At 40.5% G+C, this 15,606-nt stretch overlaps 2 protein-coding genes across 3 annotated transcripts; both read left to right on the top strand.

Annotated features, from left to right (window-relative positions):
- The first annotated feature begins 5,877 nt into the window (after nt 1-5,877).
- LOC117254464 (mpv17-like protein 2) lies at nt 5,878-7,919 on the top strand. The gene is made up of 4 exons (XM_078169124.1): nt 5,878-6,275; nt 7,330-7,491; nt 7,721-7,801; nt 7,900-7,919. Exons 1-4 carry the CDS (start codon nt 6,086-6,088, stop codon nt 7,917-7,919), a joined length of 453 nt encoding a protein of 150 aa, XP_078025250.1. The 5' UTR covers nt 5,878-6,085.
- A 3,430-nt stretch (nt 7,920-11,349) lies between these two features.
- On the top strand, nt 11,350-15,284 carry LOC117254289 (mpv17-like protein 2). Of its 2 annotated transcripts, none has more exons than XM_033622461.2 (5): nt 11,350-11,597; nt 12,139-12,216; nt 12,554-12,630; nt 14,148-14,276; nt 14,518-15,284. In XM_033622461.2, exons 1-5 carry the CDS (start codon nt 11,408-11,410, stop codon nt 14,614-14,616), a joined length of 573 nt encoding a protein of 190 aa, XP_033478352.1. In that variant the 5' UTR covers nt 11,350-11,407; the 3' UTR covers nt 14,617-15,284. The 2 variants fall into 2 exon arrangements, with proteins under 2 accessions (XP_033478352.1, XP_033478351.1); XM_033622460.2 differs by having other exon boundaries at nt 12,139-12,300.
- Nucleotides 15,285-15,606: the final 322 nt, after the last annotated feature.

Raw genomic sequence — 15,606 nt, 5'->3', positions numbered from 1 at the left:
AAATCAATTCATTGAACACTAATTCATAAATTATAATTTGGCTCGGAGGGCTTTACCGCTGTGCTGTACATGAAATGTATTATGCTTATACAGTCACGCCAAGAAACTTACAGACATACAAACATGCATGTTTTCATAATAGTTGTGATACATGTATTTCTGTAGCCCAGCCCACGGACTGAGTTTGTGTTGTGAAAATTGCAGAGAAGTAATTCCAATTTAAATGTAAGTCTCACATTGTCAACTTGTCAGGCTTTTTTATATCTTTTATTGTAAATGAATGGTTCATAAATGGCTCATACTTTAAGAATGTAGGTTAGTTTTACTTCCTTACACTAAAAGAAAGGGAACAAATTGGAATGTGTTATTTAATATTCAATGGATTGACCAGACTGGCCAACATCTGATCAAATTGGGCAGTATGTGGCCCATGAAGTAAAATTACTATGACACTCCTGGTGTATATCATTTCAAAAAACAGAACACAGGAAAATTACTTGTGAAATCCCCATTATTGCAGACATAATAAATACTAGTGACTGGCAAACACCATAACAAGTAGACATCCAGTTTGATCATGGTTTTATTACTTCCATCATAGCTGACTGTAGACAGTGTGATGTAAAGTCTGACCAGTGTAACTTAGTGTATAGACTGCAAAAAGGAGGGAGTTAGTTTTACTGCATTAGAAAATGTCAGAATGCAGGAACTAACATATTTCATGCTAGATGGGTTGAAGGTAGAAGTAAATTTCAGGGTATACTGTTGAACATTGAGTCAGTTCCTCGGTTGATTACAGACTGTCAAGTGTCTGTAGGTAAATTACAATGTCACACTACAACATTGGAAATAACTTTACATAATGTGAGGTGAAAAAAGAAAATAAAGAAAAAAGCAACCCGTAGGATTATGAAAAATATAAACATGAACCCCATGTGAGGTATCTTTTATACAGGTATGGATCCTAAAAGTATGCATGCAAAGGGTTGAATGCACAGCAGGCGTGAAAAGAAATTTTCAGTTTTGTACCGAAAATGAAATGCAAACTGTACATCAACTCATCATGCTGTGCCTCACGAGGGTTAACTGCATGGAGATGGATATGTAAACACAGGTTGGCCTTTACAAGCACAGTATCCTGTGTAAAAACTGAATTTAAATAAAAAATATTCATACTACCTGCATGAAACACAAGGCACTGTGAACAAGTATATACTGTGCATAACTGTTGTTCATGTGCTTATAACGTGAATCATGGGGGAACTAACTAATTTTTCAGTAATAGTAAAAGATTATGAAAAGAATGTCTTCTTTTTTTAATAGAAGATTTTTTTTATCCACATTTCATAAACACTGAACAATGTACCAGAGACCAAAGTGCTGTCTTCTCTTCCTACATAACTTTGACTCAAATTTGGGGAACAGAACACTCTCTCTACTGTCATGGGTCATCACTGCCCCCTCCCTGTCAACATCTAGGTCAGTAAGGACCTAGGAGAAAAAAACAGGGTTTGGTTAGTTCATACAGTACAGGCCAAAAGTTTGGACACACCTCCTCATTCAATGCGTTTTCTTTATTTTCATGACTATTTACATTGTAGATTCTCACTGAAGGCATCAAAACTATGAATGAACACATGTGGAGTTATGTACTTAACAAAAAAAGGTGAAATAACTGAAAACATGTTTTATATTCTAGTTTCTTCAAAATAGCTACCCTTTGCTCTGATTACTGCTTTGCACACTCTTGGCATTCTCTCCATGAGCTTCAAGAGGTAGTCACCTGAAATGGTTTTCCAACAGTCTTGAAGGAGTTCCCAGAGGTGTTTAGCACTTGTTGGCCCCTTTGCCTTCACTCTGCGGTCCAGCTCACCCCAAACCATCTCGATTGGGTTCAGGTCCGGTGACTGTGGAGGCCAGGTCATCTGCCGCAGCACTCCATCACTCTCCTTCTTGGTCAAATAGCCCTTACACAGCCTGGAGGTGTGTTTGGGGTCATTGTCCTGTTGAAAAATAAATGATCGTCCAACTAAACGCAAACCGGATGGGATGGCATGTCGCTGCAGGATGCTGTGGTAGCCATGCTGGTTCAGTGTGCCTTCAATTTTGAATAAATCCCCAACAGTGTCACCAGCAAAACACCCCCACACCATCACACCTCCTCCTCCATGCTTCACAGTGGGAACCAGGCATGTGGAATCCATCCATTCACCTTTTCTGCATCTCACAAAGACACGGCTGTTGGAACCAGAGATCTCAAATTTGGACTCATCAGACCAAAGCACAGATTTCCACTGGTCTAATGTCCATTCCTTGTGTTTCTTGGCCCAAACAAATCTCTTCTGCTTGTTGCCTCTCCTTAGCAGTGGTTTCCTAGCAGCTATTTGACCATGAAGGCCTGATTGGCGCAGTCTCCTCTTAACAGTTGTTCTAGAGATGGGTCTGCTGCTAGAACTCTGTGTGGCATTCATCTGGTCTCTGATCTGAGCTGCTGTTAACTTGCCATTTCTGAGGCTGGTGACTCGGATGAACTTATCCTCAGAAGCAGAGGTGACTCTTGGTCTTCCTTTCCTGGGTCGGTCCTCATGTGTGCCAGTTCCGTTGTAGCGCTTGATGGTTTTTGCGACTCCACTTGGGGACACATTTAAAGTTTTTGCAATTTTCCGGACTGACTGACCTTCATTTCTTAAAGTAATGATGGCCACTCGTTTTTCTTTAGTTAGCTGATTGGTTCTTGCCATAATATGAATTTTAACAGTTGTCCAATAGGGCTGTCGGCTGTGTATTAACCTGACTTCTGCACAACACAACTGATGGTCCCAACCCCATTGATAAAGCAAGAAATTCCACTAATTAACCCTGATAAGGCACACCTGTGAAGTGGAAACCATTTCAGGTGACTACCTCTTGAAGCTCATGGAGAGAATGCCAAGAGTGTGCAAAGCAGTAATCAGAGCAAAGGGTGGCTATTTTGAAGAAACTAGAATATAAAACATGTTTTCAGTTATTTCACCTTTTTTTGTTAAGTACATAACTCCACATGTGTTCATTCATAGTTTTGATGCCTTCAGTGAGAATCTACAATGTAAATAGTCATGAAAATAAAGAAAACGCATTGAATGAGAAGGTGTGTCCAAACTTTTGGCCTGTACTGTACGTCTTTGTTAAAGGCTCGGTTATGGGAAAAAAATTAAACATTCCAGGAAAAGTGTATTACATCACCTTAATGTATGTCTCTTCCTGATACGGGGAACTGTTAAGTCCCATTTGCTAAAGCTGATAAGGAGTGTGGCTGCCAGTCTGCAGATGATGATCAATCCACACAGATGCACATGGGTTAGGGGGAGATACTTGGCAACATGGAAGAAGGATGTAGTTAACGCAGAGTAGGTGCAATGTGAAATGACAAGGACACCATCTTCATCAAGTATGTGAAACACATTATAGATACAAGTCAGAGCTATCAAACGTCACATAGCACTATGCTTGGAATTCCTCCATCACACTGCTTTCACAGCCTTCTCACAAATAATAACTACCTGTTTTGCCTGAAATTCTACATGTAGGCAATAACTCATCACAGACAACAGACACATCAGATTATACTACATGAATGCAAATTTAAGCAGGAATGGGGGGTTTTGTCACTGAACTGCTAACATACAGGTTTGTGAGCCTGACAAGTTGTCCAGGATAAATGTGTACAATGTATTGAATTAAGTATGACTTCAAAATGTCTCTGTTTCCTGCTAATGTTACATGACGCACACAGGTAAATGTTGTGACATTATGATTGATAATCTCTGCAAAATATTTATATTGTCCTTCATGTTAAAACGTTAGAAAAAACACTGATTCATTTCCACAACTTACTTATCTACAGTGTAAATACTGTGTACATGAAGTATCAGTCTGTTATAAAATCAGCACTAAACATATGCAGGTTCTAATTCCTAATTTCAGGTGCAAATTTCAGCATAGGAATGATTTCGGCTATCTTTTATAACTTAGATCTCCGTAAGGTATGTGAGGACTCTAAAACTTCACCTGAGCCTCCCTCGGCATATGGGTAAGTAGATAATGGCTGAATTTTCATTTTTGGGTGCATTATCCCTTTAAGTAATGGCCAAAAAAGTGTTTAATTCACAACATTATGATGTCACAGTGAAGTTGACCTTTGACTTTTTGGATTTAAAATGCTATAACTTTAATATTTTATCATATTAGTGTGAATTTTTGTCATAAATAACATGAATTCTGGAGTTAGGGCCAAAAACATATTTTGTGAGGTGACCTTTGACCTTCGATGACAAGATTCTAATCAGTGTATTCTTCAGTCCAAGTTGACATTTGTGTCAAATTTAAAGAAATTCCCTAAAAGCGTTCTTGAGATGTCATGTAAATGAGAATGAGACAGACAAGGTCACAGTGACCTTGATCTTTGACCACTCAAATCTAATCAGTTCATCACTGAGTCCAAGTGGACATTTGTGCCAAATTGAAGAAATTCCTTTGAGGTGTTCTTGAGATATCGTCTTCACAAGGATGGGACAGACAGATGGACAACCGGAAAACATACAAAACATGCCACAGCCTTGGCTGTTACTTGTTTGGAGGACTGACAACAGAGGCAATTGCACCTAACACTATAATAACATTTCTCCACATCAGAAAACATGGATTGCCAGAAGCACCCAGGATGCCATCAACACACACTCTGCAACGTACAGCTAATAGCTGCAGTCTGGAAACATGGATAACAATAAAGCGGCAGCCTACAATGTAAAAAGAGCAGTAAAAAGTCAAAATGGGACCACAGGAGGAAAGTGGAACTACAGATCCAGGAGAGCAATCCTAGAATCATGTGGCAAGGTCTAAGAAGTATGCCAGATTACAAGCCCAGCCCCACCTTCTTGTCAAGTGCCGATGTGTCTTTAGCTAGTGTGCTAAACAATTTCAATGCTCGCTTTAAGGCCATCAGTAGTCAACAAGCAAAAACAGCTGGATGGGTGGGTGCACTTTATACATTTGTCACCAGGGCCATAGCCAGGGTTTAGAAATTAGTGAGGTCCTTCTATTCTTTTCTCTTTGAAATTTTTACTAAGTTCCGGACCTCGGTGACCTCATAGCTGGCTACAGCCATGCTTGTCACCCTTTCTGAGTATGACATCAAGAGGGCCTTTAAGTCTTGGACACCAAGAAAACAGCAAGACCAGACAGTATGAGTCAAACTATGTACTGACCAACTAGTGCCAGTGTTGCCATGATATTCAACCTGTACCTAAGTCCAGTCATTCTTGTGCCCAAGAAAACAAGACCAGCCTGCCTGAATGATGACTGCCCAGTGGCACTGACCTTAATGATGAAGCGCTATGAACGACTGGTTAAGGATTACATCTGGTCCTCACTGCCCAGCACACTGGACCCACTGCAGTTTCTCTACTGTCCCTACTGATAAACAGAAGACACTGTAGCACACTTCCTCCACACCGCCCTATCTCACCTGGTCAAAAAAAGGAGCTCCATGAGATTACTGTTCATTGACTACAGTCCAGTGTTAACACCACAGTTTCCCCCAGGATCATCACAAAACTGACTTTCCTTGAATTCCTACAGGAATGGGTGGACAAATCTCTGTTGTTTTAAATACACAGCAAATACCTGTACAAACAGTGACTATCCGGCCTAACAGATTTGATGTTCACCAACGCAGCGCTTAGAGTACACTTCCTCAGGCACAGGTATAGTTTATGACTGTGAGATGTTTGCTTTAATTTTGTGTGTGCTTTTGTGTTGAGGCGTCTGTGTTTCTGGTGCAGCATCATTTGGAGGCGGGCCACCTATGTCTCCAGCTGTCACTGGATAACTGATAAACATTCAGCTTTCTTGTGGTGAAGTCCTACATACATGGTGGTTTTTTTAACACTGGTAGATTACGCTGACGATGGCCTTGAGCTGAAACATGTTGGAGTAAATAAAGAGGATAAACACCAACTCAGAAGTTAGTCAACTTGGCCACAGTGAGAGACAGAGAGCTGCTTCTCCTGCTGATGACAGACAGTACGTACTCTGCAGTCCAAAGGTCATGCTTCCCCGGGTGGGTAAAGAGTTTCTGGTCCGGATTCGGTTCAACTGGCGGCCATTTTTCCAGGGCCGGGCCCTGCTGGCCACAAACACCCTGAGCGGAGGAGTCATTCTGGGGATGGGAGACATCGTGCAGCAGACCCGGGAGAACTTCAAGAATCCAGACAGAGTCCGAGACTGGAGGAGGACAGGTGAGAAAGAAAGAAGAGCAAAGCATGAGGGATGCAATTATTGCTTCGTCTGAATAGTTCACCATCAACCCTGGAGGTGCTGGTGACTGCTCTACACATGACTGAATGACTGGCCTCACAGTCAATGAAAAGAAATATAGACAGTCATCATAGCGCAGTGTGTTGGATAAAAGTGTCTGCCAAATGAACGTAATGTTGCAGGATAGCGTGGGGAACATGTTTCTACAGAGCATGTTTCAAACTTTGACTGCTCATACAGCACCTCAGATAATTTGCACAACCTCAGTGAATGCAGACTAAAGCTTTTATGTGTTTTTGGTTCTAAAAGACCATAAAGGAGAAGGTAAAAAAGGGTAAATGTTAAAAAATACAAGATATATGGCATTGCAACCAAATTTCAAAATGTTAGTTAAGAGGTTGAATCTCTTTTTTTCAATACAAGATAAAATTCCAAACTCTCTTAACCAGTATATCCAAATTTCCATCTATTAACTCTTTGAAACCTGAGCAAATGGGCTTGATTTCCTTTAAAACATGGGGAGAAGACAATGAACAATGTAAGAAAAAAATGACCCAAGAAATTAGCAGAAAGAGAGAATTTAAAACAAGAAAAGTAGTAAAAAGAAAGAAAGAAAAAAAGAAAGAAAGGTAAAGACAAACAAGGTAATGACCTGGAAAGAGTGTTTAAAAATTATAATAATTCTGTAACCTACTTTTAAAATGTTATGGTTATAATAAATATAGTTTGTTTTGTTTTTTTCCTCCTTTTGAAATTAATTTTCTATTTTTTTTTATTTTTTATTTTTTTTTGCAATTGGTGGGACATTTCTTACCAAGTCAGCTTTTTTCACGTTTTTGAAAGAAATGGCACTAAATTGCTCGAGGTTCAAAGGTTCAAATACTCAAGAAAGGCTTCTAAGGCAGGACAAGAGAAGTGATGCTGTTCCAGGTTTTTTATAGAATAACAATTGTATTTTGGAGAATATTTGTGTTTTGAATGACTCATTCATTGCCATTAATTCTCCTGTTTCTGTCCTCCACCCTTTACCCAAAGGTTTCATGTTTTCAGTGGGCTGCTCCATGGGCCCACTGCTGCACTACTGGTACATCTGGTTGGACGGAGTGTTCGTGGGTAAAGCTCTAAAAACAGTGGGCAAGAAGATTGTGGTGGACCAGGTGGTCGCCTCACCGTTTTTTGGGATGTGGTATTTTTTAGGTGAGGAAGACTTCACATTTTATTGGAGACAAACACACAATGTGTGTCAGTATCAGAGGTGGATGGAGTACAAAGTTCATCTGTTTAAACAGTTTACAGGACTTGCATAAGGTTCTGTTTGTGAGTGTCGGTCATGTTTTATAAAAAGCTCCTCCAGCCCTTACCTGAAGTTGCTATTACTGAAGCATGACGCTGACACACATCTGACAGACAGCTCTGTTTATTGCAGGTATGAGTCTCATGGAGGGACACACTTTATCTGAAGGATGGATGGAATTTAGGGGGAAGTTCTGGGAACTTTTTAAGGCAAGTACACCTGTCAGGTCTCACCTGTGGATCTGGGTCAGCAGATCAGTGCAAATGTACTTGCATTCATCCACTCATCACATTGGAAGTTCTTCTCTTTAGCCAGATATAACCAGGGATAAGAAGTTAACTTTGGAGCTTTTTTGCATTTGTAACTGTAAGTTAAACCAGTACTGTGCACAGACATTATGCAGAGCAGGTGCTCAGGTGGAAAAAAGGGCACCCCTCCCACAAATTGTTCACAAACATTTGTGCACAGTAATGAACAGAGACATTTCTGTCGGGGACGCTCTCCTCTCCTCTCCTCTCCTCTTTTGAAAATAGTCATGCACTAATTCTTATAATTATTTTCCAAAGAATCCCAGAGAACAGAAATGAGCAGCCCAGCACTGCTCCTCTGCTCCCTTTACGCAGCACAGCACCAAACTGCATGTCATTTTTTTTTAAACTGATTGTCAGAGACTCGACATGGGAGACATACACATTATTTCAAATTTAATTTTGGTTTAAAAAGACACATGTAAGTTGGAAAGCAATTCGGCATCTGTCTCCGCCTGCACCGGGCAGCTGGTGAACCTGAATCTGGCACAGAGTTGGAGGTAAAAGGTGTGATTTTACACCACACTAGCTTACTTCTTGTTACTGTAATGGTGGGTTACTGCCTGAACTAGACAGACTGTATTCAGGTGAGCCTTTAGAAGTTATAGATAGGGGACAAACTCTCCCATACTGGACCCCTAATCCACATCCCCTCCAACACCACCGGTGCACGTGGGGTCTATCTGTGCAGGTGCCTGAATTTAACTGTAGCCACATATCTTGTCTGTGCTTTTGTTCTTTGGTGTTCATATAAAACACATGGAGAGAAAAAAAGCTGAAATCGAGCATCAGTCTGATTCATTTTGTTGCTGCCATCTCGAGCCTTTTTAGCCACGCTGGCAGTGTGGCTCTGTTGATGTCAGTGTCAGTCCACCACTTTCAACCAGACTGAAATATCTCAAAACGTATCTGATGAATCGCCATGAAAGTACAATTATTCATGGTTCCTTTGGTCACTTGTTGTGTAATCAGTTCAGCTTTATTTATGCTCACCTGTGTTGTTCTTGCCTGCAGGCGGACTGCTGTGTTTGGCCTGCCGCTCAGATGATCAACTTCTACTTCCTCTCACCCAAGTTCCGCGTTGTGTACATCAACTTTGTTGACTTAGGATGGGACACCTACCTGTCCTACCTCAAACACAGAGTGAGTCTGCCACACAGGGGTTTCAACAGAGATTATGCTTCCTGGACAGTTTTCACTCCTTCTATTGAGAGAATGTGTTTCATTTTTACTTATTGTATAAGCATTTAACGCCATTTAGTTTTATATCTGTGCCTTAATAAAGGTTAAAATCTTAAAACTCTGCCATTAATGTGGACGAATTAGGAGAGAACTAGTTTTCTACTTGATCAGTTATTAACAAGTGAAGTGATATTCATTAAATTGATGTGTGTATTGGATTCTGTTGTGTTGACAGGTTGACGGCCACCCCACTGAGCTGGTATCAGACAGCAGTGCTGTAGATGTGCAGCAGGAAGTGTTAAAATCGCCCAAACCTCTGAGGGAAAAAGCTAGAGATGGAGTCCTTGTTCAACTGTGAAGTCCCTCATCAAGGCAAAAGAACATTTTGCTGTTCAAACGTCTTTTCAGCCTTTGCAAAATGCCGCAGGACTGTCACACAAGACGGGCTGTTTCTTCCGACAGACCTTTTCTCTCTCAAATTTAAAACAACCACGTTTCTGCCTGACCTCCTGTCAAAAAAAAAATACCATTAAAAATTACTACAAATATGTATTTTAAGAATTTAAACCCTTTAAATGCCAGTTTTCATTTGCATAATGCACCTTTTTTTTTGGTTGGAAAAACAAAGCTCAAAAGTTTAATTATTTTCTGTATATTTAAGTCCAGGGGAACTTTTTAAAAAAAAAATAAAAAATAAAAATATTCATTCTTTCACAGCCTGGGATGTGTCAATCATTAGCAACAGCATTCTTTTTCTTTTTTTTTTTTTTTTTTGATGCCTTTTATATTTTTTGTGCAGTGTCAGGTTTAAAAAATCCATCTGGTTACCTTAGAGGGAAAAAAATGTCCCCTATTAAAACTGCCATAAAGTTAGATATGAATTTTTTTTTTTTTCAACCAACATCAGTCCTGAGCAAAACGACCAAATATGAATTCCTTCTCAGAATTTTAACCCTTTAAATACAATTTTTGACATGATGCCATTACGTTCATTGTGTTGTTAATAAATACTCACACACAAAATGAATTTTCATCCATAAGCTATAAGCTATAAGACATTTTGTCACAGCTGCATACACAACTGTAGCCTAATCTCCCCCTGTGTCCTGTGAGACGTGAAATTTGACACGTGAAATTACAACAATTGACTGACAACTTAAAACTGAATGTTTTTATAAATACACTATTTGTTGACTTCACAACTGTAGCACAACTATATACACAACTGTAGCCTAATCTAACAGCACAGTTTGCAGCCTGGCTGAGAGCACTTTATTTTTCTTGATTTTTTGAAAAAGAGCTCCAAGGCTCTGTCGTATGGAAACTCGGTCAGAGTGGTCCATGGATGCTGAGTAGCATGCATGCAGCCAGATGGTTCCTCTGCAGCCTGTTCCTCAGGTCTGTCTTCAACTTCACATAAAAAAAATTAGAAGTGTGTTGAATACTGTTGATCTTGAATGTGCTCTTACACTGAGCAGGTTGTCTGTAGAGGGAGCGTGGTACCTTTCTCTCACCCTTTTCTCTCCCTCTACTTCAGACTGTCATCTCTTTGCCTCCTCTCTACTCTTGAGCGCGCCATAGTACAGCCAGACAGGCAGGTGTTCGCTCCTCCTTTTCATGCTGTGTCTGACTTATCAATGTCATCTTGTTGTCACAGCGTCATTGATACTGGCTCTGCTCTGTTCCTGGGGGGTGTTTGCTGCTGCTCTCCCTGCCTTGGATTTCCCATGTAGGTGCATGGAAGGGCAGAGAAGTGTGCTCTGTCTGCCTTAAGGCTTTCCACATAGGCACGCAGAAGGGCGGAGAGGTGTGCTCTCTCCACCTGAGGCTTAGGCACGTGGAAGAGGCATTCTGTGTAAGCTTTGGAAAGGCAGAGGGGCCCCAGAACAGAGTCATACCCACAAGTATAATACTGCAAATGGAAATAAAGTTTTCTTTGACTAAAGTGGTTCTGACTGAAATAGTAATACTAAACTGAGCAATCACAATAGGATCCTTATACCATTTGGTGCTTGGGCCGTAATGATGTTTTAAATACAGAGCAAATACTTGCTCACACCAACCCACTGTTTAGAGCATTTACTCCTCAGGCACAGCAATCTTTTTGAATGTGTATTTTGTTGTGTGCTTTTGTGTTTGTAGTCCTACATACATGCTGTGCTTTTTTATTTTTTTCGTTTTTTTTTTTTTTTTTTTTGGTAGCTTATGCTGATGACAGCCCTGAGCTTAACTGTGTTGGAGTAAGAGAATAAACACCAACTTAGAAGTTAGAGAGACAGAGAGCTGGTTCTCCTGCTGATGACAGTACTCTCTCTGCAGTCCTAAGGTCATGCTTCCCCAGTTAGGTAAAAACTTTCTGGTCCGCATTCGGCTCAACTGGCGACCACTTTTCCAGAACCGGACCCTGCTGCTCACAAACACGCTGAGTGCAGGGGGTATGCTGGCACTGGGGGACATTGTGCAGCAGACCTGGGAGAACTTCAAGAAGCCAGGCAGAGTCCGAGACTGGAGGAGGACAGGTGAGAAAAAGAGACAAGCAGAGCTATTGTGGAAATAGCTCACCGCATTATATTCCATTATACTTTATATTTTGAATTGACACCTGGCACCTAAATTTTGTGTTTTCCTTTACATAAGTAAAGACATTTCCACTATGAACTGATGCCAGAGGGCACAAATTGATGTACACAATCTTTGATTGATTCTGTGAGAGTCATCAATTTCTACAGTAATAAATCAAACTTTGATTGCTCTTACAGCACCTCAGATAATCTGTACAAACTCAAGGCTCAATAAAAACGAAAACTTTTATTTGAATTTGGTTCATGTGTTGATAAAAGATATCTGTGATGCCTGTGCCAGGATCTGGGTGGCCTATCACCTCTGCAAAACAATTTCTTCCCGGGAAACATAATATTCAGCAGAATTTGAACAAACTGATGGCTTTTATTTTCGAACATGTATAAAAATATTATAATTAAATATTAATATTATTAAAATATATTAGTATTTTCATTCAAATTAATTATTTCTTTTTGCTCTGACTTTCTCCCCCTGAAGGTAAAATGTTGACATTTGGCTGCTCCTTGGGCCCGGTGCAGCATGGCTGGTACATCTGGCTGGATGGATTGTTCGTGGGTAATACTCTCAAAGCGGTGGGCAAGAAGGTTCTGGTGGACATGCTGGTTGGTGCACCAGTTGTGGGAATAGTCTTTTTTATGGGTGAGAGGCATTTCAGAATTTATTTGGCACTAAGCAGCCTGTCGTAAAGTGGGTGAGGTAAGATGACGATGTGTGTGTATCAGAGGTGAATGAAGTTCAAAGGTTGTCCGTGATAAACAGTTTGGATCTGACTGAGGTTCTGTTTGTGAGTGTTGGCTATGTTTTATAAAAGCTCGTCCAGCCCTTATCTGAAGTTGGTATTGAGGATGCTTGGTGCCGATGCACATCTGACAGACAACTCTGTTTATTGCAGGTTTAGGTCTCATGGAGGGACACACTTTATCTGAAGGATGGACGGAATTTAGGGAGAAGTTCTGGGAATTTTATACGGTGAGTAACATGTAGGGGTGTACATGACCAGTTTCATCACCATACAATACCATATAGATTCTCTGGACAACAATACAATATTTGCAGATTTTTAAGGCAACACCTGTCAGGTCTCACCATGTACATGCTTATCACATCAGAAGTTCTTCTTTGTTCTTAACCAGAGATAATAAATTAACTTTGGGGGGGGGGTCGGTGGCTTAGTGGATAGAGCAGATGCCCCATGTACAAGGCTGTTGCTGCAGTGTGTCATCCCTTCTGTCTCCCCCCCCTTCACACTTGGCTGTTCTGTCCATTAAAGGTAAAATGCCCCAAAAATAAAAAATAAAAGAATTTAACTTTGCAGTTTTTATATGCATTAGCTACTGTAACTTAAACCAGTGGTTCCCACATGGTCCAACCACGAGGTCCAGTTTTCTCCTTAGTCATCAGTTCAATTTAATATATTCAGTGTCATACTTGCTTTTGGCCATGTTGTCAAGCCTGTTTGTTGTCTCTGTGAAGTAGCTGTCCGTCAGTCACTCTACAGCAGGAAAAATTTCAAGATAAAAGCTCTATGCCGTAAATTCACTGTACTTCATAACAAAGTTTTTTTATTTTTTACAAACTTGACACTTTAGCGAGTCACTTGCGGTCCATTTAGAATGGATCTGCAACCCACTTTTGGGCCGCAACCCACCAGTTGGGAACCAGTGACTTAAACGGTCCTGTCTATGCTTGTGTCCTTTGATGTTCATGTAAAACACAAGGAGAAAAAAAAAGCTGAATGTGAGCATCGGTCCAGTCCGCTTCATCTTGTTGCAGTCATTTAAGCCTATATTGTATAACAATCATTTGTGATCAACCAGCCCTGTCTCCTAGAAATTAGGTTTGTATGTTACTAAACTGCTTTCTTAATTACTTTGTTATGGCATGTAACCGCTGCCTGGATTACGTTCAGGGATGACGTTTCTTTCAGATAACAAAACACCACATTCATGTACTGTGTCGGCTTCAAAAGGAGGTGGTTGGGGAGTATGCCGAGTGTTCACAGTGCAGGACTTTGACACCAGAACTTTGCGGGTTCTCGTCCAGGTGTCCTGTCTGAGGTTAAGGCAACAAACACATTCTTGGTTAAGGTTAGGGAAAGATCGTGATTTCAATTAAATGTTAATGAAAAAGGTAATAGAAAAAATAATACTGTCGTCAGTATGAGGGGACGGTCTATTGCAAGACTGCCAACTTTGGCGAAAAACAACTGAAATATGTTGTCAGTGAACTATTTCTGAATCATTCTCAACATTTTTGCGACTTGCCAGATGCCTCAATCAGCAACATTTTCTCATCACGTTAACAGAAAACCTAATTTGCTCGTTATTACGTTTCCCTCAAAAATCTATTTGCTGTTTCTGATTAGCTGTATTTAAACTTCTGTAAAAAAGATATTTTGGTTAAAAGCCAGCTGAAAGTGAGTTCAAACAATGTTTGCGTTGGGTAATCAGTCTGTTCTTGCTCACCTATGTTGTTCTTGCCTGCAGGCGGAGTGCACTGTTTGGCCTGCTGCTCAGATGTTCAACTTCTACTTCCTCTCACTCCAGTACCGTGTGGTGTTCATCAACTTTATTAGCCTAGGGTGGGACACCTACCTGTCCTACCTGAAGCACAGAGTAAGTCAGCCACACAGGAGATTTAATGGGATTCTGCTTTTTGGATTGTTTTCACTTCTTTTATTAAGAGAATGTGATTTATTTTTTACTGACTACATTGCCACTAATACGAATTTGAGAGATATAGTGTAACTCTTCTCCACTATTTCTTTGTTCATGCTGTTGATTGTGTCTGTCAGAGTTTTCTACTTGCAGTGATATTAATTAGTAATGTGTGCATTGGTTTCTGTTGTGCTGACAGGTTGACAGCCCCCCCACTGAGCTGGTATCAGACAGCAGTGCTGTAGATGTACAGCAAGAAATGCTCCCACCGCCCAAACCTCTGAAGGAAAAAGCTTAGAGACGGAGTTCTTGCTCAACTGTGAAGTCCCTCATCAAGACAAAAGAACATTTTGCTTTTTTATCTGTTAACAAACGTCTTTTTGCCTCTGCATAATTTTGCAAAAGTGTTATAACTGATGGTGTTTTTCCTCCGACAAACCGTTCCATTCGAGTTTCTGTCTCAACTCTGAGGAGTTGTGGATATTTAAGTGGGAGTGCTGGAACACTTTTCCCATCATGTCTGTAGAGTTTTAATGTGTCTCTGTCCAGTTTTTTCTGTTTATTTATATCTGAATGATGTTCACACTCAGGGATGAAAAGCTGTCTCACTGCCTGTCATGTTAATGATGGTGCTGGTTTTCTTTTTATCACATTCTGAGTGCGTGTAACTGCTGCATTAACAAGACCTTCAGCAAGGCACTTCAATGTAAGCCCCAGTAGATGAGTGTTTGTAGAGTAAAGCTTGCATCGTTGTTGGCTTTGAGGTTTTCAAAGAACTGTGAATGTTGATGAATTACATTTGTTTTATTGTTTTTTGTTTGTTTGTTTTTTGAATGACATGAAAATCTGTTAAGTATGTGATGACTTTCATTTAATACCTTGTATCCTAATTATGCATTGTGTTTGATCAAAAACATGCAGTTGTCATCAGTTTTCCCCACAACAATAAAGTTTGGACAAGCAGATAATAAATACAGTATTGTGTACAAAAATCCCATTTCAATTAGGACCACTTTAGTCAAAGAAAACTTTATTTCCATTTGCAGTATTATATTTGGCGGTATGGCTCTGTTCATGTGCCTTTGTGGAAAGCCTTAAGGCAGAGAGGCAAACCCCCCTGCCCTTCCATGCGCCTACATGGAAAGCCAGAGGCAGTGACAAACATTAATGACATTGATAAGTCAGACAACATGAAAAGGAGGAGCTGGGGTGGAGGCAGGTTGCAAAGCAGCTTGCAGAGGAAGCAGCAACAGTAGACAGGCCAGAGCAGAAGAGGGCGCCCTGAATG

This window comes from Epinephelus lanceolatus, chromosome 6 (assembly GCF_041903045.1).
Source record: "Epinephelus lanceolatus isolate andai-2023 chromosome 6, ASM4190304v1, whole genome shotgun sequence".
Lineage (NCBI taxonomy): Eukaryota > Metazoa > Chordata > Actinopteri > Perciformes > Serranidae > Epinephelus > Epinephelus lanceolatus.
The sequence above is the reverse complement of the archived record's forward strand: the minus strand, read 5'-3'. Positions and strand labels throughout refer to the sequence as shown.